General features: G+C 35.8%; 1 protein-coding gene across 4 annotated transcripts in view; it reads right to left on the bottom strand.

Annotated features, from left to right (window-relative positions):
• Window positions 1-22,807, bottom strand: part of LOC120530341 (piezo-type mechanosensitive ion channel component 2) — a 559,538-nt gene that overhangs the window by 16,437 nt on the left and 520,294 nt on the right. For all 4 annotated transcript variants that reach the window (XM_039754759.1, XM_039754756.1, XM_039754758.1 and 1 more), the window contains 8 exons: window positions 22,152-22,334; window positions 20,080-20,338; window positions 19,055-19,187; window positions 16,789-16,936; window positions 16,130-16,344; window positions 12,565-12,723; window positions 7,074-7,221; window positions 6,169-6,357 (listed from right to left, as the gene is read on the bottom strand). In XM_039754759.1, the coding sequence (XP_039610693.1) occupies window positions 6,169-6,357; window positions 7,074-7,221; window positions 12,565-12,723; window positions 16,130-16,344; window positions 16,789-16,936; window positions 19,055-19,187; window positions 20,080-20,338; window positions 22,152-22,334 (1,434 nt within the window). The remainder of the gene's footprint in view (window positions 1-6,168; window positions 6,358-7,073; window positions 7,222-12,564; window positions 12,724-16,129; window positions 16,345-16,788; window positions 16,937-19,054; window positions 19,188-20,079; window positions 20,339-22,151; window positions 22,335-22,807) is intronic.

Raw genomic sequence — 22,807 nt, 5'->3', positions numbered from 1 at the left:
GCCAAGAAATACTGCATGCAACGTTTTTTTGATGCGGTATAAACGCGCTGCCGGACAAACGCACGTCACCAAAGCCCATGTGAACACTCTCATTGACTCCTATGTGTAGAAAACACTCGGCGCTTGATCCACGCTCACCGGACGCTAAGAACGCAAAAAAACGCCCGATTTTAACGCCCGTGTGAACAAGGCCTAAAATGAAGATACACCTGGCTGTCTAGGCATATTGGATGCCTTGATTCCTAAAAAGATGAACTCCTACTCATTCACGTTGAATTGCTATTATTCTTTCACATTCATTATACTTTGCTTCTGTTCTGTACATGTTCAGAAACTTTAATAATGTAGGAATAAAAGTGAAAGCCTTCTCTTCTGCTTTTTTGGTGCTCTATCTTGTCATATGGGGTCATAGATAACATAAAAAGAGGAGAAGTGGAGCTATACATTGATGCTGTATCTTTGTAGTAGGCTGGTTGGTGTACACTTACTGTACAAGGGCTGTAGTGGGGATTTGTGTTCAGGTCTATGTAATAAAGTCTGAAAGTGAGAACAGGGTCACCCGAGGATCTTAGACAATATAACATTGCCAATCTTGATTTATGACCTGGGGCCTCATGTATAACGCTGTGCGTAGAACTTGCACTATAACATGGCGTAAGCACAAAAGCCGAAATGTGCTTACGCACAGAAAAATCCAGATGGAGAAATCTGTGTGTACTCCAACTTCCATGTTCTTCCGCTACATAAATCCCAATCAGAGTGAAAAGTAACGCTCGTGCACGCGTTTTATGTAACGCCCCAACTCCTCCCAGAATTATGCCTCTTTGAATATGCAAATGAATATAAATCGCCCTTAAGCTCAGCCTTCTGTGAAAAGACAATGGGAAAAGCACGGGGGGAAATATAAGAATTTCAGCGAATACCAAGTGGAGGCAAAGGAAAAATATACTATTTGTTCAAATAAACCATGGTATAATCAACAAAAGGAAGTTGATCGAGTGACATAGCGTGTTGGAGAAACTTGAAAGCTCACGTTCACAAAATCGCACAGTGCCGGAAATAAAAAAGAAGTCACATATCAAAGTCGCCGTGAAAAGGCGAGTTGCAGCCCACTGTCTGAGTGTCATATGAAAGCTTATTAGGGTACAGAGAAAAAAAGGCACACAGTGGGGAAAAAGCACGAAATGTCAACTTCAATCTCGACATTTCCACTTTAATCATGTAGTTTATTTTGTCACTAAAGTCATCTTAAAATCGTTTAATTAACCAGTTTCTCAAATCACATCGTAATTAAAGTAGCACATTAAATGCTTTGTTTTGTATGTGATCTTCTATGTGCTCTATGTGTCTGAATCACTACTTGCTCCTTAAACCAGCTCTCTTCCTCCAACTGGACACAGAATCCATTACATTTGTGATATTACAGCTCTCTGAATAACTAAAATACTGAGATGTATACGTGATATCATTTTTATGATGATAGCAGTTAAAGCATGTTATTAAACATGGCTTTCACGGCGCAGTGATTGTGAGCGACCTTCGATGAAATAATTTATTGCAGCAGTACTCAGAGATGGCTCTAGGCTTGTGGTGGCACTGGGCAGAGGAAGAATCGGTGGCTCCTTCGCCCGCCAATGTCAGTTATTTAGCTTATGCATGGTGGATGGCCACGTCCGTTGCGGACACTGCATAGCCGCCTCGTGCTCATGACACAAGCATTTAACTTTTGCCGAAGTTTGTCGCTGCGTTTTTAGCTGTGTTATTTTCTCTTTCTGTTTTATATTCAATATATATTGGCGTAGCCGCCACTGCAGTCCTTGCTTTTCTTTCCCCAAATACCCAATCAGAATTGGAGAGCGCCAATTCTTCAAAACGTTTAAGGAACATTGAAATATCTTCGTAGTACATGTTTAATTATTCTATCCTTCACGACACTCCCAGTGAAGAATATAGATTATTTAAATGAAGTTAAAGTTTTATCTGTATAATATAATATACATATTTTGCTGCATTTCATCTTAAAAATGATATCCTCATCATATGTAAATACGCGCTTTATAAAGTGGCTCAGGTTGTGCGATATTATAACTGTAGTGCAAGTTTACAGTGGGGTGATTGTACTTATAAGTACAAACAGTTCTACAAGGAGCAATTGATTGAGTGCGTTTATAGTTCTTGGGATGAAACTGTTTCTGAACCGCGAGGTCCGTACAGGAAAGGCTTTGAAACGTTTTGCAGTGGCTGAGACAGGGTGTCCTTGAAGCTGTATACGATAATTCTCTTTCCGATCAGCTGCTGCTGTGATTCACACTCAGATACAGTGATATAAATACTGGTGCAGTGAGAGTAATATGGAAAAAGATGATCCGCTGTGGCAACTCCTAACGGGAACAGCTGAAAGAAGAAGGTGCAGTGAGAGTAACAACACTAAAGCAGTTATGTTATTTAGAATACTATGGCTATTCCCTGGACCATTAATATTGTTACAAGTTAATTACAATTAGATGCGTTACACTAATAAACAATATTCGGTTAGTTTCAGTGTATTTATAAAGCCGCATCAGGAAAATAAGGTGTAACCACACAGGAACAGTAGCACTGCTTTGACGCTGGGTGCCGCCAGTCTGCAAAACCGAGCGGAGAACTTGCGTACAACAAGGTATGAGGTACCGTGGAAAAGTGCGTGGCTTTACGCCAAGTGTAGGTTTTATACATCGCGATTTGAACGTGGAAAAGTTCTTACGCAATATTTCTGTGTGTACGCACCGTTTATACATGAGGCCCCTGGTGTGCCCCCAGGTATTTATGTACCTGAACCACCCCTCCTTCTCTCAGGATGAACACTAGTCTTTAATGGTCAGCGAGCTGCTACCTCAGAGCTTTAGGAACCTATTTTATATTCCGAGTTCTAGCTGTAGGGAATTGTAAACAGACTCACCTTAATGGACTACATATTAGGTTGATGACGAATCAGTGAATTAGATCAGTGTGAGTGAATGTAACTTTCTGTATGACTATGATTTGTGATGAACTAATGTCATATTGGGGGCTCACTCCTGTGACTTGTGTCTGATGACTTTATGACCCTCTAAAGTAAAAGACAAGTTCAAATATAGATTCTGAAGTTGTTTTATTTTTATTCAGATTTCATATGGTGATAGCTAACACGTCTTTGAATGTATCCAGGGCTAATTTCAGACCTTTTTAGTACAGGAATATTTCCCATTCAGATTAACCCTGGATGGTCTGAACATGCCTTGTTACCTCTCCCTTTGACTTCATATGTCACTATTCCACAATTAGCACTGACAGAGGGATTATATAGTGAAATCACAGAATCAGTTCATGTTTCCAGCAGCTTGTTACCAACCAAAGTATTACCTAATTTAGAAAAATATTTCATGAAAATATGCTAGATTGTATTACTGGTTTACAAGAAATGCTTAATTAATTTAAAGCAAAAAAGTAAACAAAAGGGTAACATTTTTTAATCAAATGAGGTTCAATTAATCCCAAATAAAGTGCTTTCAAAACTTATTCAGACCTCATAATTTTTTCACATTTTTGCATGTCAAGCAACACTTAATAACCTAAAATGACAAAGTGAAAACAGGATTTTGGAAATATTTACATATTTATTAAAATACAAAGCTGAAATATCATATTGACTTAAGCATTCAGACCCTTTGCTGTGACACTTGTTTGGAGTCCACTTGTGGTCATCTGAATTGATTAAATTGGTGATCCTAAATTGTCCCTAGTGTGTGCTTGGTGTGTGTGTATGTGCTCTGCGGTGGGCTGGCGCCCTGCCCGGGGTTTGTTTCCTGCCTTGCGCCCTGTGTTGGCTGGGATTGGCTCCAGCAGCTCCTGTGACCCTGTGGTTGAGATGTAGCGGGTTGGATAATGGATGGACGGATGATTAAAAAGGCACACACCTGTCTATTGTAGTAAGAATTTAACTTGATCAATTAAAATTTTCAGTTTTGCTTTTATCTGTAATGGTAATTAAGTAAATAATTTGACAAGACTTCTACTTTATTTACCTTACCTCTCTCTGTTGTAGGAGATGTTCCCTGGCCACTAGACTTATACCAAGGTAACTGAAGCACACTTGTTTTAAGAAACAGAATACTGCAATGTATTGATAAACACAAGGATTATAGAAATATGATGACTGCATATATAGTGACACATAACAGACAGACATAGACAGACAAACATATAACACTGATGAGACTGGCTGTTTAATTGCTATTTAGATTTTTAATTTATCTTGGCACAGAAAAGCAGTTTTATGATACCAATGTCTCTAAAGATGATATCCATTGCTGTTGGAGATTTGGGTTCAAAGGGAAGATTCTTCTTGAGTTGGAGTGTACTCTTTCTCTTTGTGATGTGGTCCTTTGTTCATGGTGTGTCGCGCTTCTCAGACCTGGCTCAGTTACTGGTACAGCTTGGCTTAGAAGAGTGGATCTCAGCTTTCAGCTCCCAAAGAGACAGCAGTTCATCAGCTTTTAGGTTTCAGAGAGTACAGGAGGTAATTTCAGACAGAAAGCCCAATTTGTGGAATCTAGTTTTTGATCAAATGTGTAAATCTGTCATCTTAATTATTGGAGGAAACTAGGCATCTTTCACCATATGTGCAATATCATTTCAATGGTGAAGCATGGTGTTAGAAGCATCATGCTGTGGGTTTATTTCAGCAACAGGGACTGGGAGAGTAGCTAGAGTTGAGGAAAAGCTGACTGGAGCAAAGTACCGAGATACTGTTAATGAAACCTACTCCAGAGCGCTCTAGACCTTAGACTGGGCTGAAGGTTCACCTTGCTATAGGACAATGACCCTAGGCACTCAAAAATGGCTTAGGGACAGCTCTATGAAAGACCTTGAGTTGCTAAACCACATCTCCCACTTGAAACTAATCGAATACAGACACCTAAAAAGAGATATAGATATAGACCGACAGTCTATATTCAAACTGAAATTGCTTGAGAGGATCTGCAGAGAAGAATGGCAGAAAATTCCCAGATCCAGGAGTGTGAAGCTTGTCACATCATACCAAGCAGACTCCAGGTCATAATCACTGACAAAGGTACTTCAGCAAAAAACTGAGTAAAAAGTCTTAATAATTAGGTCAATGTAATATTTCATTTTTTTATATTTAACACAGCTGCAAAAAATTCTAAAAACATGCTTTTGCTTTGTCATTATAGGGTATTCAGCATTGCTTAATGTGAGGAAAATATTCATTTATATGACTTTAGCACATTGCAAAACGTTAAGGGGTCTGAATACTTTATGAGGGCACTGTATGTGGGGAAAGTGAACATCATTAGATTAAAAGGAAATGTTACCTTTTTTAATTGTACTGTAAATGCCAGTCAGTCATTAAGAATCCAACCTGCTATATCCTAACACAGGGTCACAGGGGTCTGCTGGAGCCAATCCCAGCCAATACAGGGCACAAGGCAGGAACAAATCGCGGGCAGGGCGCCAGCCCACCGCAGGGTGCACACACACACACACACACACACTAGGGACAATTTAGGATCGCCAGTGCACCTAACCTGCCTGTCTATGGACTGTGGGAGGAAACCGGAGCACCAGGAGGAAACCCACGCAGACACGGGGAGAACATGCAAACTCCATGCAGGGAGGACCCGGGAAGCGAACCCAGGTGTCCTTACTGCGAGGCAGCAGCGCTACCACTGCACCACCGTGCTGCCCCTACTGTAAATGTACTGATTGTTATTGATTTTCGCTGACTATGGAGACAGAATAAATCCTGCTAGTGCTGGAGGGATCTTCTACTGTCAAGATTCAATTTGATCCTTCATAGCTATTCTTGCATCCATGGCAACCTAAGACACCAACTGGTCTGAGCCACAATGTGCTTATGTATCAAAAATTCAACCTACAGGCTTGTTCATAATGTGGGCCTAAAGTACAGTACTTTTGTAACACATTTCTTTCAATATTAGGCATTACAGAAAAGGTTTTCTCCTGTACTGTAATTATATTTAATCCAATGTTAGGTCTGTAAATAAAACTAATAAAAAACTACATAATGTTGTATATTGTATTTAATACTTAAAATAATTTAGCCAATACATTGTCTTGAAAATTATTTATTATTTAATTGTTGCTTTGAGGAAATATCAACAGTACCTGGAATCCTCCAAGGGTTATTGTGATAGAGACATCCAAAGGCTTATTGACAACACCAGCCACAGACTTGATCAAGGACATGAAGAGCAGGGGAAACCAGACAATGCAGATCAACAACATGACAATCATGCCACCCATTCCATACTTAACCACTTTTTTCTTTTTCTGTCCCCGTGGTTGTGGGTATCTCTGAAACAGACAATAATACTATTATTTCAGTTTCATGTCAAAGTGGATTACAAAAAATTAGGATGAGAACCATTTAAATAATAAATTGCTGTGTTTTTACATAAGCATCATTGTATCAAACTGGATTAGTCTAGAGTATAGTGTGCAATTAATAATTGTTTCAATTGCCAAAAGTGAGTAAATTAACAGCACATATCTCTTTAGAAAATATATTTCTGTAGCTTTATTTTTTAAAAATGAAAATAACATTTACAATAATGCACCAGTTCTAATCTTGCAACTTAGATTTATATAAAAAATGTCTTACATTTGTGTATTTATTTAAAAAAAGTATCATTTTAATGTAAAAACTACGATAGAGCATAGCACAGAAAATACTTAGTGTATATGTATACCAAGAAAGTAACAGGTGAGGGGACCCTCGTGGCACCTCTCCCCCAGAGGTTAACCCAAGGAAGGCACAGAGGCAATAACTTGCATTCATTAAAAATAAAGCACCAACCTGACAGATGACAAATCACGAAGGTAACCTGAAGCAATCTACTTCAAATATGTATAGCGCACCATAGTCAAACCTCAGTTCCAAGAGCTGCTTGACAGACACACTAATTGTGTCATCACACTATAAATGATGTATCTTAATATGTACAATATCCCCATGTACAACAAATAACTTTGTGATTATGCCTTAATTCTCTTACAAAGATACTGTTTACCTTTTCAGACTCTCGCCAACATTTTAGTACAAAAATGTGAGCGTAAATATCTTCAACACAAATCCAGCTGGAGAGACTGAGTGTTGTGTCTGTCCAAACCCAGTCCATCACTGCCCTCAACTCTGTAAGGAAAGGCACAAGTCGGAACCTGTAAGCAAGAATATAAAAGTCATTTTATTTACATTAATTAAATTACAAGTTAAACTTTTGAATTAGCATTATTTTTGTTATTACTGTTATATCTGCTTTGAATGCTAGTTGTGCTTCATTCAATTGACACCATCTGTTTTTTTACCCAAATAGGAAGGTATAAGCCTAATGTGGAAATGGGGGAAAATAATTCCTCTCTATGTAGTCTGAGCAGTTACAGCAGTAGTTCTTGGAGAAGCAGATTCCCTTTGTGGCTGGAGTGGCGACCCGGCCGGGATGCCCAGGAGGACCAGAGGAGGGCTTGTGCCTTCCCCAGACAATGTCGGGGTGACCACCCTGGTACCTTTAAGGGCCACGGGTACAGAGCTTTGAAGCTCAACCCTGTAGGGGCCCATGCTCACCGCCAGGGTGGCGCCCCTATGCCTATGGAGCCCTGGACCTCAGCACTTCCGCCACAACTGCTGGGGGGAAGACGAGCAGAGACACCCGGAGTGCTTCTGCAGATGCAGCCGGCACTTCCACCACACTGAGGCTTGTCGGTGGGAGATTGCCGGAACACACCTGGAGCACATCTGGGTGCTTATAAAAGGGACCGCCTCCCTTCGTGTGATGGCTGGAGTCAGGAGGTCGAGAGACAAGGTCTGGGTGGAGAGGAGCAGAGGCGGCCTGAAGAGAGAATGCATTGTGTTGTGGCCAGGACTTTGGGGGGCTTTGGGTGTTGTGCACTTTGTAAATAATGAAGAATAAACGTGTGTTGGGTGACATGAACGTGTCTGCCTGTCTCTGTCCGGGCCAAGCTCCACACCCTTTAGTATTAAAAAAAACAACAACTGAGGGACAGATCTACGAAGACAGTTGTCAATGGTAGAAGCAGGCCCAAGTAGATGCACTTCTGACCTTCTCCGTTATACATTTGCTAGTAGCTCTGTAGGCTAATAAACAACTACAATGTGACACAGAGATTTGGGCTGAGCAATAATGTTGCAGACAAGTCAGTGAGTTTATAATATGGAGGAATATTATGGACAAGAATAAATAAATAGATGGTATGAAAATGAAGGCTGACATAATAGAACAGACAGTAAGAGAATGGAAATGGAAGGGGTTAAAATTTACAATCGGGGTGCTAAAAAATGCAGTGTATTCAATTTAAGATTTTAGACACTAGGTTTTATGGAGCAAAGGGTTAGACTCAGGACTCCAGTTAGGTGGTGAGGTATTTCTTTGAAAAAAAAAATGAAGTCAAGAAATGTACTCTCTCTATATATAAAATCCTAAGCCTAAAAGTGCAACGATTTTATGTGAGTTTTTTGTCACGCTTTAAATCTGGCTAATTTTAAAACTTACATATATATGTTTGGTATCATTCTTTTCAGAATTTATCAAACTTTAATGTGATGTTGTTAGATTTTTAGATTCTTATTCCTTTTTTAAATTATAAACTAAAATATCAAGAAAGTCGTAGTGTTTAATATCAACAAAGTCGTGGTTTTTATTTTTGATCGAGTAAACTTTCTTTCACAGGAACAAACTATTAAAAAAATATCTATTCATTACACCAATGTTTGTGATTTAGTTAGTTGAAAGTCAAGGCGCCAGGGGCCACCCTAGTTTATTCTACAAAGATGTGGTTATGTAAGCCTGCCAATATTATTGAGTGACTATGAGGTATACCATAAGGCTTCAAGAAAATGTTAAAAAAATAAAACAATTGCTATGTAAGGTAAGACAAACAACAAAGAGCATACTATAAAATATCATCAGAATAAAGTGGCAAAGTAATTAAATTAATGCATCATCCAAGTGTGTCTTTAAAAACAAAAAAAGATCAAATCAGATTTGCTCCAGGCCCCTGGTGCATTTAAGATTATCAAAATCCCTTGGCTCAATGTGATTTTACCAAATGTATTAAAAAAATTAAAAACATTATAAGCCTTTACAAAGTATATTATGTCAATCACATAAGATGGGAGAATGGCCTGCTAGAAAGTTGTACAAGTCACTCTAATCTACAAGAAAACAGACAGAAATGGAACATAGTAAATGCAGACCTACAAGTCTTACTCCTATCACTGTTAAATTATGGAAACTATAATCAGAAACAAATTATAAGTCTACCTTTATAAAATAATGTACAGTGATCCCTCGCTATATCGCGCTTCGACTTTCGCGGCTTCAACCCATCGCGGATTTTAAATGTAAGCATATCTAAATATATATCACAGATTTTTCGCTGGTTCGCGGATTTCTTAGGACAATGGGTCTTTTAGTTTATGGTACATGCTTGCTCAGTTTGTTTGCCCAGTTGATTTCATAATAGGGACGCTATTGGCGGGTGGCTTAGAAGCTACCCAATCAGAGCATGTATTACGTATTAAATAAAACTACTCAATGATATACGATATGCTTCCCGCGCGATGCTTGATTGTTTACTTTTCTCTGTCTCTCTCACTCTCTCTGCCTGACGGAGGGGGTGTGAGCAGAGGGGCTGTTTGCACAGAGGCTGTCTGCCTAGAGGATACGGACGCTCCTCTAAAAAATGCCGCTTTATCGCGGTGCTTCGGCATACTTAAAAGCCCAACCGCATGTGTTGATTTTTTGATTGTTTGCTTTTCTCTCGCTCTCTCTCTGACATTCTCTGCTCCTGACATGCGTTCTTTGAAGAGGAAGATATGTTTGCATTCTTTTAATTGTGAGAAAGAACTGCCATCTCTGTCTTGTAATGAAGCACAGTTTAAACTTTTGACTAAAGGGTGTTATTTCATGTCTAGAGGGCTCTAATAATGTTAAAAGTGTGGGAGAGTTTATAAGGGCTTAAAGTATATAAAAATAACTATACAAACATATGGTTTCTACTTCACGGATCTTCACCTATCGCGGGGGGTTCTGGAACGCAACCCCCGCGATCGAGGAGGGATTACTGTACAACATAATAGCCAACACAGGACCATGAGATGAATTCCCTGTGATCTGTGAACTGCAAATTACATGTGAAACTAGAAAACACTTACATCAGAAGTAACTTGCAGAAATGGAGTTTAAGTTGGTCAAAGAGACAAAGAGAGTGTTAGGGCACTGTAAAAACTGGTTACTTTAAACCAGTGTTTCCCAAACTCGGTCCTAGGGATCCCCTGTGGCTGCATGTTTTTGTTCCAACCAGCTTTTGTTTTTAATTGGACTCCTGGGCTAATTAAGTGAATGGTTATTTCCCAAGTTCTGTGTTTTGGGAAAATTATAGAAATTAGAAAACTAAGTTTGGCAAAAAATAAAAACAAAATATATTAAAATGTACCAAGCAGTTATATAGGAATAATGTATTTTTTTCTTTTTAACAATATTTTCATCTTGATTTTCATTCTACCTTTCAAGGTATTCTAATTGTTTAATTGATCCATTGTTTACTAATCAGTGGATCTAACGCTAAAGTAGCAGCCTTTGGTTATTCAGTGTTGTTTGGCACCGTGCCTGCACTGCTCATTTTAAATTCTCATAAATAAGATACAGAGAAAGGGCAAAATATAATGAAATCAACAAAAGAGAGTTAAGCATTTAAATCTATAGAAAAAGCAGAAATATTTCTAAACGTCTTATTAAATGAGATCAGTGTTATCAGGTGTTGCCACTGATTAGAAATCTGGGTCCCCAGAACCGAGCTTGGGAAACACTGCTTTAAACCAAGGGATGTTATGCTGAGACACTATAAGATGCTAATTAGACTGTATCTGGGGCACAGTGCACATCTCAGTGCTACAAAAAAAACATAACAGCTTTATAAACTTCATAGACATGAGAAACCTAGTGTGGCCCTATGTCAAAGGTAAATCTTCTGCCTGCAATGGAACGTAATCTTTAATGGACCTTGAAATGGATGAGATTTAAATCATAGTCAAAAACTAACTGAGGTTCATACCAGAAAAACAAAGTCCAAAACGCTAGCCAAAACTCCATTTGAAGTAAGTTTTTAGCCCTGAAGACATAACAGGAACACTAAATAAAATCACAAAATTTTAAAGTGTCACATTCCAAATGTCACATGCTGTGACTTCCAAATGTCATGTGGTAGTAAACAGGCTAGACACAGCACACAATCTCTACCAAAAATGGCACTGTCCTCAAGATAAACCAAATGGCAGCTACCCATCATGTACATTTTTAAGACATCCATAATGATGTTAAATCAGTAAATAAGACAACTGATCATTCTAATTAACTCTTGAAAGGTTATGAAAGTATTGCTTGTTTAAAAGTGGAAGAATCTCCTTTGGAAACCTATTAAAAAGCAATACTTTTTAAAACTTTAGGATGTGTCATCCCCTCCTACTCTGTATAAACCTTGAGAAGCCATGCCATGTACAACTAAGCATAAGATCAGACAATGTTGTGGTTCCTTTCTTTAAATATCCCTGTTTATATCTATCCATAAGGCTCATCAATCATAACGTTTAATTATCATCAGAAAAAAAAAATGTTTACTCTCTTTTACCTTTTAGATCTGCACAATATGCATAGGAGAAAAAAGTGGAACTTTTTAAAAAATATTTAGAAGTGTGATTTAAGGTGTAACTTAAGGATTTGTTGAAAGACACTTTTCCTTTTTCTGTGCTACAATAGCCTGCTATGTTATAAACAAATGCACCTCATCTGTACTTCATTTTTCATTCAGATACAAATTGCCTAAATATTTTGATAATGATGTGCTATTAAAAAATGTGAGCTGCATACAACAAATACAGAACTGCAATACGGATTAAAGTGTGGGCTGCATACAAATGAAATGGTAGCATGGTACAGAGTAATGTATGAGATGTATATCACCCAGAACCGTTAAATGTCAGAGCAAGTGCATTGTAACTGAGGACTGTACATTTCCAGAGGTTGGTAAGTATAAAATTGGGAAAATGAGAGTAGAGACAGACGTAAAAGATATACTGTAATTATGGGTCTGCAGAATCTGTGCATTTGACATTAAGTCAATCCTTTCAGGAGTGGTTGTTTTAGTCTTATCTATCATTTATTTGGCTGACAACTCTAATATAATGTCTTTTAAATCTTACTGTCAGTTAACTCCTATGTACATTCAGCTCTTAGATTGACACTGTACTCTGAACTAGATGTTAAGATATTATTAGATTTTTTCCAGTGCCGTTTTATTCCTTGTCATACATCTTTCATTTGCATTTTCCCTAATTCTATCTTGTGATCTTGTGTTGCTTTAAGCTATATTGCTTTGTGCTTCATAAAATGCCTTGCAATATTTTTCTAAAAATGTTTTACATAATAAACAATTTTGAATCAAAGCAGTAATAGTTTTGTTAATTAACTTGCTCATACATATACTTACCCTTGGAATAAAAATAGGTTGACATAGTTGTAACTTTTTGTTAAGAAGTTTCCAAGAACACGTGTTGGGTAACCACAACGAATCTGGTATGCAGACAATCCAAAGTATATGCATTTTACAAAGTACCAGAGCTGGGCCACAGTATTCTGACTGAATCGCCTGAGGATGAGGAAGGCAAGAGTCAAAGAAAAAGTCAAATAATTATTTACATTTATGTTTATATCAATGCTTGAGAAAGGAGCAGAATGAAAAAAAAATCTCTTTGCAATTCATAAAACTAAACTGTTTTTTTTAAAATGTAGTACTGATTTCACATAAAACCTTTACTTTTTCTAGAATTTACAATTTCAAATATTGGGAAAGCAGAATATGTAAATAGTTTTAAGAACAATTAACAAAACATTTTTTTGGTTTAGTTTACCTTTTAAAATAATTTTATTACTGGAATTTATTAATTTCTGAATTTTAAATGTCTATTATTTCCTGAGTATTCACGTTTTTATGTGTTGTCTGTAAATACTCTCAGCTGCAAATATGGTGTAAATGGTCCTATATGAAATTAATATAATAATAATAATAAAGATGATGATGTTGGTTATCCATCCCTTCATTTTCTAACCAGCTTATCCACTTAAGATTAAAAAATCATTCAAGACAGTGTCTACAGTATCAACTGTTATCTATATTACCACAGTTATTCTGTGCATTTAAATAAAACATTTACATGATGAAGAAATTTTATACTGTAAGTACATAAAAGAAAAGGTTGTTGACACAACAATATTTAAGTAGTTCACATGTTAGGCTAGGAACAAATTTCTTACTTACTGTAAATAGAAACCATACTTTAAACAGATGTCTACCACAACTTCCTATCTGCAGTCTTAGAAAAGTTTAAAATGATGATCATATTTTGCTATTAACTTTAGAAAGGTGCTTATTACAGTCAATGGTTTTTTGGTTAGTTTTAGTTCAGCATGCTTATTAAATGTATTTACACATCTTTTCCTAACCAGGTAAAAATGAATAATTAGGTATAAATAGCAGGATACTCAACAATATGGCTATAGTTGAAGCTCTCTCGAGGGAGTAAAATGTAGTAGTCTGGTCCACCTCTGAAAAGATTTTGTTGCTTTTTTCAGAAAAGTAAAATGTACACTAATACAGCAGAATCAAATGTTCATCAACAACAAGAACTGGCTTCTGATTAACAAACTGACCTATACCAAATTGCTCTAGTTTTATGTAATTTTGTGCTAGTATTGTAACGAACAGTGCAGACTACAGGTGAAGATCTGAAGTGGACGCAAGAAGTTGATTTGATTTTTGTGATTTTGAGTTTGTTAAATTAGTGTAGGTCAGGTGCCTTTTTGCATATCAGCTTATTTTACAATATAAACTTTGAAGTAAACTTAGTAAAGTAAAATTTGATTTTTGGAGGATTTATTTTCCAACTTGAATTACTGTACAATGAATTCAGTGAGTGTTTTCGTGATTTCAGTTCACACGAACAGGACTTTGCGCTGTTCTCTTACAACGTTGAGAATGTGCCTGAGAATATCCAAATGGAATTGATTGAACTGCAGTCAGATTCTATTCTGAAGGCAAAATACAACAAAGTTGGTGTGCCAGGCTTGTATGTTTACCTGCCACCCTCGTACAGTATGTGCAGATCCGTAAGTTGGCATCGAGAGTACTGTCTATGTTCAGAAGCACTTACCTTTGTGAAAAATTGTTTTCGTTAATGAAAGCTACCAAAATCCCAAATCACTCAAGACTTACTGTCGAGCACCTGTCATCCCTCATAAAAGTTGCAGCTGCACAAGATTTCAAGCCTGATTTTGACGAAATGGTCACTAACAAGAGATGCCAAGTGTCGGGACAAAAGAAATAAATCTCACACTGTAAGACTCCTATATAATATAATGAATATAACATAATAATATAAAGACCTAGCTAAGAGACTAAGACTCTAATTGTACGCTGTTGTACGGAGCTTGTATGGAAATAAATAGCTTTTCTTTAAACTTTAAGTGTTACATTTTTAACGTTTTCAGTATTGGAAAGAAAGCTACAGTAACTTTGTATAATAGTATAATAGTATTTGTTACAGTGCGGCCCGCTGACGCACAGACGGCAGTCGAAGCGGCCCACCAATAGTAGTGAGTTTGACATGCCTACGACTTGGTAGCTTATTTCAAGTGTCTATCGTTCTTTGTGTAAAGAAAAACTTCCTAATGTTTGTGCGAAATTTACTCTTAACAAGTTTCCAACTGTGTCCCCGTGTTCTTGATGAGCTCATTTTAAAATACAAGTCTCGATCCACTGTACTAATTCCCTTCATAATTTTAAACACTTCAATCATGTCACCTCTTAATCTTCTTTTGCTTAAATTGTATAGGCTCAGCTCTTTTAATTTTTCCTCATAATTCAACCCCTGTAGCCCTGGAATCAGCCTAGTCGCTCTTCTCTGGACCTTTTCTAGTGCTGCTATGTCCTTTTTGTAGCCTGGAGAGCAAACCTGCCCACAGTACTCAAGATGAGGCCTCACCAGTGCATTATAAAGGCTGAGCAGAACCTCCTTGGACTTGAACTCCACACATCGTGCTATATAACCTAACATTCTGTTAGCCTTCTTAATGGCTTCTGAATACTGTCAGGAAGTTGATAGCGTAGAGTCCACTATGATTCCTAAATCCTTCTCAAAAGGTGTACTCTCGAAATTTTCCAACCGCCCATTGTCATAGAATCTTGTGAAACAGCACAAGACAGTGGACTAATATTTTATAAGGTGCAAATACTTTTTTCTTCTTAACCTGTCTGGTGAAGAAGAATATTATACTAGACGGACTAGATGCAGTAATCTGAAATGCTAGTTCCTTTACCTAATACTGAAAAGCAATACACTACCAGTGGGGGTTCAAAGATGATTTTGGAGTAATGATATGATTTGCTAACCTAACTGATACTTTTTCTCACTCATGTGTTTCTGTTGAAAACACTGCAACTCTGCATGCCTGCCATTCTTAACACATTTTTCATGTTAAAATAAAACTGAAAATGTTACACATGCTATATGATGATATGGATAAGCATATTTTTTGCTACCATAACATTTCTAATTATAATTCTTCAACCTTATGTGGCCTTTGACCTTTTACTGAACTGAATGATTGCATACAGAATATCCATGTATTCTTTACAAATTAGACCAAATATTTGAATAGAAATGTTATTGTCTGCTCAGTTTATATGAAAGGCAAAAAAGAAGAAACCCCAAGTTACTGTCCATTTTATATTTGATGAGTACTGACTACAAATATGATGATTTTGCTTTTTTATATGAAGAAACGAAAATGTTTAATAAACATTAGGCCTCTCACAAGAGATCTGTCTCATACTAATCAAAGACAGTGAGATTTAGGGTTCTCAGCAATGCAATAGCTAAATTTAACAAAGATAATACAATACAGTATATGTATTTTGCACAAGGTAAGTGAATTCTATTAAAACGTCCACATGTAAACTCAAAGCAACTGAAAGCACCACTACATTTCATATGTACCTCTCAGTTACACTTGGCAAGATGAAAAACATCCAAAAGTGAATTCCAAAAACAAGGATGACTTGAAAAATAACTTTTCCCATGACTGTTTTCCTGAGATACAGAGCTCGATCCACTACCATAGTTCCAAATTGAATCAACACCATCACCAGAAAAGCCTCTGGAACTTGATCCTCAGAAAGAGAAGATGTTATATCAGCAGCTGCTGAATGTTTCTGTTAAAGAGAGAATGAACAGAACAGTCTCTGAATATTTACAGTAAGTATGGTAAGAAACATTAGGTAATTTTGTATCTTTAAGATTTTCTCTTGACTTTTTTTTGTGCACTAAATTTACAACTACACACAGGTTACCTTTATTAGACTACGGGTGATTTATAATCTCTAAAAATATATTCCATGAAAAATATAGATGCAGAAAATGCTAAGATTGCTACATAGTACTATAAATCTTGAAGTCCTTATTAAGCTGTAACATAAAATGTAAAGTTTGTCTTAAAGTACAGTACATAAACACCCAAACAAATTTTTCTTATGGCACTAATGCATTCATGATATTTCTTATTCAAACATATCATTAACTTAGTACAGTGAGTGAAAAATATAAGAAAATCCAAGTTTCAAAATAGTTCATAGAGAATCTAAAAAATGACAACATACCCCAAATGCCCAGAAGCCAAACACAATTATAATGAAATCCACTGTGTCAGCTAAAAACATCAACACATAGACGTCTGTTACTGCACTGTATTCTGGATGGATCAGATTGTAAAAAAATTGACGAATGGGTATATAAATCTCAAGTGTCCTGAAAGAAAAATAAAGGTTTGTAATTTTAGTATTGATAGGTCATTTTTAGCAAGTTGTCCTGATATGTTACAGAAATGGCCTGTAGATACAGAAGAAGAGGGAAGTTTTGTTAGAAAAGAAAATCTCTGCATGATGCAGTTAGTCTGAGTCATTTAAAAAATGGAGAACATCAATGCAGCCAAAACTGTTGCTCTGACAACAAATGAAGCAGAACATTACATGAAGTCCGGGCAGATTATCAATGAAATAGATATTTATTTTTTATTGTGACTTTAAATTCAAATGGAATCTAGGGTAGTTCTGCATTCCTGAAGTTAGTGTCATATTTAATTTAGAGATTTCTCACTTTGTAGTTAAGAATGCATCCTGGCAGTTTTCAATTTATATTTGCTATATGATACTATTAATCTACCTGTTATAATATTTAAAGAACTGTGTTTTAATTCAGTCCACATGCTACAGAAAATTGCCTAAGAATATTTAAAAATAGTGAACATGAGATCTTATGTGACAGTGTAACCAAATCATCTGCATGAAGCAGTCCTCTCCCAGCTGATTAAACTTAGATAGATAGATAGATAGATAGATAGATAGATAGATAGATAGATAGATAGATAGATAGATAGATAGATAGATAGATTTGGTTAAGATGGGTGTATTCCTTGATTATTGTTCCCCCAAATCAATAATTTCAGAGAAACTGTCAAAGTGAAAACTGGTTTTTAATTACAGTTACTTAACATAATACAATACATAGTACTAAAAATATGTTTTTGAAATGTAATTACTTTTTAAAATGTAAACAGAAAAGGAACTACGCTTCATTTTACTTTTAAATTAAGCACCATGGCTACATATAACTGCCTTTTTTGTTTCAGACTTTGTACACGGATGCTATGGAGACACAACATTTCCTGGTGTCTTTCACTACTTTCAAATAGTGAAATAAATAATAATCCTTAGTTTAAACACCTCAATAACTGTTCAGCTAGGAGAAACAGACATGAAGAGATATACAACTAAAAAAGTAAAAATGAATATTAGCTTTAAACTTTTACCTAGTAATATTTTTTTACATATGTGCAAAAAATTGATAAGGTTTTGCCTGAGCCGTAGAGTTAAAGTCTTTCTCTGGGGGGGAATGCAGTATTTACAACCTGACAAACTTTCCTTTCCATCTTGTCATTAAATAAATTACTTCAGATGTTAATTTTGGGCTTCAAGGAACTTTATTAATTGTTTACCCTATTTTACAAAAATGCAATTTTTAAAATGAAATTAATTTTTTATCAACTTAATTCTGTTTTAATGGACATGTGCCCTGTCCAGGGTTTGTTTCTACCTTTTGCATTATGCTAGCTGGGGTAGGCTCCAGCAAAGCTCCTCCATATACAACTCTGGTCTGGATTAAGTGGGTTAGAAAAATGACATAATATGGCACTTAATTTTAAAAAGCTTAGATAAAAGTTTATTTCACTTGGGGGAAACAATCTATCCAGGCAATACTAGTCATAAGATATGAAATAGCCCTGGACAGGGCACCAATCAAATTTGGAATTGTCATTCAACCTAATATGTCATGTCTTTAGAAAAGTGGGAGGAAAGCCCATTCAGACACATGCAGAATATGTCAATTCCAAATAAAAAACAACTGGGCTCAGGTTTCATGCCCGAGTCAGTGGATCTGTAAAGTGACAGTACTGGGAACATGCACAATACATGAAAACCCAAACATGACAAACCCCTTCATTAGGTGCAAGGACAAGAGGTCTGGAACTGCAGAGTGAATTTTAAGGGCACTAAAGTTAGCATTCCCTCCACATCTCTCAACCCTTAGTCTGGGAAAGAGAGACAGATGTCCTGTGTGCCCCCCAAACCTGGCTCTACTAGTCAGTGCACACACTCTACCGGAATAGCTATCATGCTCTTAGTAAGTTCTTTAGAATTCAGAAAACTGATGATATTGAAGTTCGGCAACAATCTACCAAGCCAGGAGAACAGTAAAATTAAGGGACCATTATGATTAAACCATTCATATGCCAAACACAGCACTTAAGCTGTTAGAGTAGTTGAAGCTAAACCTTCTTCTCTTTCATTCTTTTAAAAATTTACTTACTTTTTAATTGTATATGCTTTTGCCTTAATGAGCTGCTCTTTTAACTTTTCCAATATAAGCTCCTTTCGACTTTTTTTATGAACACTTAGCAAACTGCTTCCTTTTCTACTGCTGTTTCTCGTGCTAGTGCTACCTAAAGAGAAATTTGATTTGTTATCAGAAAAGGGAATATAAGCACTTTTATAAAACATTTAAGACATTGTTTTGCTGTATCTATTTTGCTGCATGAAAAAACTTTCAACATTTTCATGTACTTGTAACAGCAAACAAGTAAAAATATTTTCAAAATACAGATAATAAGACATAGCAGTTTACATTGTCGGTAAAATCTTTGTATATGAGTAGAAAAAAGTGGATGACAATCAAGTACATGTACAGTGAAGCATCAAATGTAGTAAGTACCAAGCATGATGCGTAGATCAAAAAATGGTAACTGTGTGTATTTAGTACTGCGTCTCTCTTTCTCTTTTTCAACTATTAAACCATAGTTAGCAAGGGAAAGTAAACTGCTCAGTCCTGCTCAAGTCACAGCATGGTGGTCTGTAATGATTAGTTTTATTAAAGACACAGAAAAGACAGAAGGCAACTTACTGGTGGTAATCTAATGGCTTATTAGTTTAAAATCACAAAGGCAATACTTATTATCTGCAGTTATGAATGGGTGATAGAGCTGATTAAATTGATTAAAACTGTAAAAACTGGTAACTATTGATAGAATCACTTCATAAACCTAAAAGAAATGAGCTGAACCTAGCAATATGTGGTAAGGGCACTGATTCTTTAAAAAAAGTTGGTGTTTCACTGTAAACAATGAAAAATTAGAAAATTCAAAATATTTTTATCGGAACATCCCAGGCTGTGTATTAGCTGTTTGTGGGGCAAGTCAAAAACGCATGAGCACGGACACATTTTTATTTGTAGAGAATTTTCATGTATTCTGAAATGACATTTCTATGCACATGGTATGAATGAGTGCACATTTTAGTAATTTTTTGTACAAATATATATAAAAAAAATATTTTTACCTCTTTTGGATCTGCAAGATGAGCGGTTTGACCTGTGACTAATCTGTGACCCACCACTGGAACTCTTTCTGCGAATTGGGGTTTGCTGCTCAGGGAAATGAACATGTACAGATTCTAAGGATGCTGCTAAGTTAATTGACTTCAGAGATCCAGCTGACCCTCTTCGCTCTGTGGCTATGGATTGCTCATCTTCTGACTCATCCCTGTGAGTTGCTTTCTCAGTAGCAGTAGTATCATCTTCATCCCAGAGTCCATGGCACTTTTTGGAGAATAAAAAGGAAATAAAAAATCATATTTATTGTATACTTATATTTGTTCAGAATGAAAAAAGCGAAACATAAAACATTTTATTATTGAAAAAGTTTACTGTGAGTCTGTGCTGTCTTTATTTACCAGTATACAAACATGCTCTGAGATTAGTCTGCTAAATGGGTGACATGTTGAATGTTGATAAGTGTATGCAAGTGTGATGGGAATATTTTGTTCAGCTTCAACAAACATTTTAATTAGGTACAGTAGGTTTATGCTCTGCTCTGTAATTAACTTACACACATGTGAAAAAGGGAACCATTAGAGTTTAAGAATGCTGTAACTTATATGTTATTGATCAATTGTTATTTTCTGTATTCACATGGTCTTAGCAGTGGAACCTGCTGGACTGAACATGCTAGGCAAGAAGGGATAGAGGAAGTCTTCAACATGCTGCCTCATTCCTGATAAAGCTTCTGTAGAAAGAGCCTTTTCTAGGTATGTAAATAGTTAATGTTGTTTTTAAAGAAACATAATAATAAATAAGTACACTGTACATATTTTGGAAAAGATTTTGAAAGTTTCAACATATCTTCTGATATGCTGCATTAATGATGTAATAATGTGAAAACTGCTTAATACATTCTTTATTGTGAAATGCACAATATAAATACATCATACACTGTATATGTTTGCTTGCTGGTGTTTTTTTGTTGCTCATTCAATGTAATGTTCATTTTTTAGTGCTTAGTTTTCTAAGTATAATTTGTCACAGGTAAATAAAAACTGTAATTTCTACATTTCTGTTACTGTAATTATATATATATATATATATATATATATATATATATATATATATATATATATATATTTTATTTTATGTCCTGCGGTGGGTTGGCACCCTGCCCAGGATTGGTTCCTGCCTTGTGCCCTGTGTTGGCTGGGATTGGCTCCAGCAGACCCCCGTGACCCTGTGTTCGGATTCAGCGGGTTGGAAAATGGATGGATGGATTTTATTTTATTTTTTTTTGTAGTATGCTGCTGCTGGAGTATGTGAATTTCCCCTTGGGATTAATACTGTATCTATCTATCTATCTATCTATCTATCTATCTATCTATTAGATTAAAGTGATAGACACTGGAATATCTACTGCAGTTAAATAATATAAAATTACAGAAATATTAGCAATAGTTTATCGCTATTAAGTTACCTGCAATTGATTTTTGTAATTGTGTTAACCTGTGAATATATGATGTATTGTGCAAAGTATAAAACAGAACTCCAAGTATATTAGTATACTAATTAATCTGGAAGACATATGTAAAGTGCAAATTTATATTAATATTAATTTTAAGATGTTTGATATGATCATCTTATTAAATTACTTTTAATATTGAATAAGTTTATATATATATTATTTCATTCCTGATGTAAAGTCTGCAGAAAGGTGTCAGGATTTCTGTTATTATTCTTTCTTTGCTAGACTAGGAGAGGTGTGACACGAGTATAAATTTTACTGTAATGCACATGATAGTGATGATCCTATGGCATATAACAGTTGCTAATCAGTTACATTTTTACATATGAAGTTGTGAGGCACTCGCATGTTCTTCCCATGTCCACATAACCTACCACATTCCAAAGAAGTACAAATTAGGGTGTCCCTCTATGACTTAACTCTAATATTATCTGTTTCAATTTAAATATATTTTATTTTGAATTTTGTTGTAGATTTTCTTTCATTGCAACTATATGAAAAGTTCCAAAATGTATGCATTATATAAATGGCACAATGTATAAAATAATGTTAGCTAAATAGTACCTTCAGTATTGATCTGTGAAAGAAGAGAGCAAGAAGCTGAACTAAATCATAGTGCACATAACCTTCCTTCTTCTCAATGCCAATAATATTTGGTGGGTGATAAGGCTTGTTCCTGTTAACTTCTACATTCTTATTAAAAGGGAAGAAACCAAACTGAAAGAAATATTTAATCACAATTGTAACCTGGAAAATAGAAACAAACAAAATTAAAAGGACAATAAATTGCTAAATCACATATCACATTGACAATCTTTAAAACAAATGCTAATGATTCAAAAATATCTTAACTGGACATGTTCAGCATGGTTTTTCGTTTGTACAATATAATAATTCTTATGAATCACAAAGGTTATTTTATGGCCTGATGTACATTAACATTATAATTAAGTTTACTTTATTAATAGGCACAAGGGTATCTCTGAAATTACATTGTCATGTCAACATCACATATTATCGAACATGTTCTAGAAAGTAAAACCATATCATGATAAGGAAGAAGGATTTAAAACTAATAAAATATTATGACAGAATATTGCACATGGATTAACAGTGCAAAGATAATTTTAATTTACAGTGAATAATCATGCCCGTTTAGATATTATTAAGCACACAGGCAAACTGTTGACGAAACAAATCAAGAAATGTTATCTTCTCTT

Source organism: Polypterus senegalus, chromosome 5 (genome assembly GCF_016835505.1).
Source record: "Polypterus senegalus isolate Bchr_013 chromosome 5, ASM1683550v1, whole genome shotgun sequence".
Taxonomy (NCBI): Eukaryota; Metazoa; Chordata; class Cladistia; order Polypteriformes; family Polypteridae; genus Polypterus; species Polypterus senegalus.
The sequence above is the reverse complement of the archived record's forward strand: the minus strand, read 5'-3'. Positions and strand labels throughout refer to the sequence as shown.